This window comes from Aplysia californica, unplaced genomic scaffold (genome assembly GCF_000002075.1).
Source record: "Aplysia californica isolate F4 #8 unplaced genomic scaffold, AplCal3.0 scaffold00070, whole genome shotgun sequence".
NCBI classification, from domain to species: Eukaryota; Metazoa; Mollusca; class Gastropoda; order Aplysiida; family Aplysiidae; genus Aplysia; species Aplysia californica.
Genome location: NW_004797340.1, coordinates 309,323 through 312,658, shown reverse-complemented (window position 1 = coordinate 312,658; position 3,336 = coordinate 309,323). Strand labels below are relative to the sequence as shown.

Below are 3,336 nucleotides of genomic sequence, written 5' to 3'. Positions count from 1 at the left end.
GGGGGGTTGGGTCAGGCGCGCTTAATGTGTTACTATGTCTTCCAGGTAAGATCTGTTACAATGATTGATTGCTTCCAAGTGTTGGATCTAACAAGACAACGACAAGACGGTTCAAACTAGATCAAGACATACGGAAAAAGACACGAGCAGTAAACAACGAATGTAGCTAAGAGATAGACCTTTGAACTTTCATTGCTGCATTTCTTGCTAGATCTGTTTTTATATTTGATCGGGAAAAGGTGTGGGTCTGGAGAGCAGACAGTGAGTATTGAAGGCGAGAGACGTGAACAGTAAATAACGAACGTTGCTTAGAGACAAGGTTGCCAGACTCGAAGATGATAGTTACGTCCTAGCTTCGTTGTTTTTCTATTGTTGAATTTTAACTTTCCTATTCTGCATTTGAACCGACAATGACGGATTTGATTTCCCTAATGTTTACATTTGAGCTCTCCTGTGATTACATTTGAGCCGGCATTAACATTTCCCATTGTGTTGAATCTGAACTCTCTACATTGAATTAATTTGACAATTTTGATATATGAACTTTCATTGCTGCATTTGAACTCTGTATTTTGGTTTTTGATTGGGAAAAGGTGTAGAAAGTTTCAGGGGTATGCTGTAAATCCCCAGTTATTTTTTTTTAACCTACGTCAGGCTTACATCAAAGAAAACGTGTCAGAACCTTAGTTTGTGGTGGCCTTTATGAAAAGGCTTTTCGGCTCTTTTGGTCATATGTCTTTTACACCCGTATGAAAAGATCTAAGAAGATTAAACAGTGCGATTTCATTTCACCTTGTTTCAACCGCGGTCGGACGAAAGTGAGCAAGCTATAGTAATTTTGTTTTCGACATAATTAAAGACTCATACGCGGAAAGAACGACTGACGACCAATTGAACACGCGAGAGAAGGAGGTAGTCATCAATATGTGCTGATGTCGTTTGTTTCCACTGTAGTCTTCACATTTATTTACAGATTATACAAAACGTGTGGTGGCAATAAATGCACCGCACAACCGTAATCACAAGCAATGTGTGTTTTGGAAAAAAAACTCACCGACAGTGGCATCGATTTCTGCGTGTATTTTTTTCTGTACGTCCGGAGTTTTAGCCAGATACAGAAACAGCCAGGCTAGAGTGTGTCGTGAGGTGTCAGTGCCCGCAAAAAAGACACTGGACATTGTCAAAACCACATTCGTATTAGTGAATCTAGCCTGAAAAGAGAAGCGCAAATTATTTAATATTGTTTAGTGACGTATAGTAAGAGGGTATAATACTTAAAGTGTCTACCATTTCCCCTAACCTAAGCTCCCCCTCCCTCTACATATTTTTTAAAATCCCCAGGTCTGCAGTTGAGTTCAGTTCGACACGAATTTTAGTCAACGTTTCTCATTCCGAAGGAGCTGGCCATACAGACAATAATACTTACTCTTCACAACACGCCTCCGCTGGTAGCCCCTATTTGAGTATTATAAATCACACAGTTATCGAGGTAGCTTGACGAGTTTAATGTCGAACCAGGGTTTGGGAGAGGGGTCAAAATGTTGATCGATCACTTTAATACTTTTGGGTATAGAGTCTGGGTGAGAAACATTAACTGTCTCTGCAGACAAATTACTTTGACTTTCAAAGTGTCCATGCAATTTTTCTTCTTTTTTTTTACCATTACAAAAAGTCGACCTAAGTATATGTAGCGCTGAAAAGGCTTTCTCTTTATCAGAAGAGAAAGTTCAAAATGTACCTAAGAAACTTACAAGAAAGACGTTACTTTGATTCCTAAATGGGGTACATGTAATTTATTACCAGTATCTTTCTGCTGGGATAGAGTAAGAGATGCATCTCAGGTTGAAACTGTCTATAAGTGGCTTCCTTGTTATTGATCTAAATCGTGTAGAGAACAGCGAGGAGGGGTGGAGGAGGAGGAGAAGAAGAAGAAGAGGGAGAGGAGAGGAGGAGGAGAGGAAAAAGTGGAGGAGAAGGAAGATCAGGAGGAGGAGGAGGAGGAGGAGGAGGAGGAGAGAGGGAGGAGGAGAAAGATCTGTTATCTCCGGGTAGAAATTCCGTTGCATTCCCTGATAGCCCCAGCAAACAACAACCCTCCTCCTGACTGACCTAAACTGTGTCGGTAGAGGTGGAAAACATCAACAACCAGTGCCCACCTGTAGTGCGGCGTTGTTCCCTTTCTCCAGTTGTCGCTGGGAGACCAGGATGTTGTCTACCAAAGTAGTTACGTTGTTTTCGTCAAACGTTGCTCGGCCTTCTTTCACGCGGTCTTCGAGGTACTCGCGAAACTCGCCGTTGACCTTCACCAGGTTTTTAAACTTTTTACTTGGAAAATGACGTAAAAACGGGAAAGCGTCTTCCCAATTATTGGTCAAAGTCGCACCAGTGCTATTGAACAAATAGTGAAGTTTTGAAAACTGTTCGGAATCGACAGCGATAGTGCTACCAAAACACAACACGTGTAGGACATTGAGGACTATATGGAACATGTGTTTCTCTATGTCAAAAGGGCCTTTTTCGTGTTTCATATTGTTAACAGCTGTCTCTACGATCTCGTGAACTCTTTCTGTGTGTTGAGATCCTGTCAGGTACTGGCGGAGAGACTGGGGAGGGAAAGAAAAAGGTGAATGGAATTATTTCGCAAAGTTACAAGTGATGGTGGACGAGGAAGCAGTTGGCTTGGAGAAAACAATAGAAGCAACTCGCCCTATTCCTAGCCACAGCAGGCCCCCTCTTCTTTAATCTCTGCCTTGATGTATCATTTCGTAACGATGTAGACCACAGATTTTACGTTTGCAATGTACGATATAAAAACTCGTCCCTTATTCCTCTTTCCCTCTATTTTCCCTGCAGCACAGCTGTCATCAGGGCTTGTTTTGATGCTTCTATTTACGTCATCAAGGTAGTTGAGTCTACGTTTGCTGGTCACAGAAAATAATATACATGTACTGCGATGAGTATCAATTTGTTTCACGGCACGTTCTTTAATTGTTCTTTTATCCGTCCCTCTGACCCAAGGCATCTGACCACATTTTTGCTGCTTGGATTCTGTTTTTATCCTCTTCTTTTTAATACCCAGGCCTCAATCTCATACTGAGCAACTGACCGCATCAAACTTACAGAGAGTATAATAGAGAGGGGAGTAGAGAGGGAAGGTAGGCAGAATGAATTTTGCAAAATTACTCAAGCGGGTGGCGTAGACATTGTTTTTGAGTGATAAAAAGAATATAGATTTATCTAAATTCACATAGAACGTGGAAGTAAGACGCCAAAACACGTTTCTCAAGGGAAGAGAGTAAGAGAGAGAGAGAGAGAGAGAGAGAGAGAGAGAGAGAG

The 3,336-nt window shown here is 41.6% G+C and overlaps 1 protein-coding gene across 1 annotated transcript in view; it reads right to left on the bottom strand.

The window, feature by feature from the left end:
• LOC101850545 (cytochrome P450 1A1-like) overlaps positions 1-3,111 on the bottom strand; it is a 13,804-nt gene extending 10,693 nt beyond the window's left edge. The window contains exons 1-3 of the mRNA XM_005093841.1: positions 3,076-3,111; positions 2,157-2,603; positions 1,055-1,211 (exon numbers count right to left, since the gene is read on the bottom strand). Coding sequence (XP_005093898.1) covers positions 1,055-1,211; positions 2,157-2,603; positions 3,076-3,111 — 640 coding nt within the window. The remainder of the gene's footprint in view (positions 1-1,054; positions 1,212-2,156; positions 2,604-3,075) is intronic.
• Between the last annotated feature and the right edge of the window lie 225 nt (positions 3,112-3,336).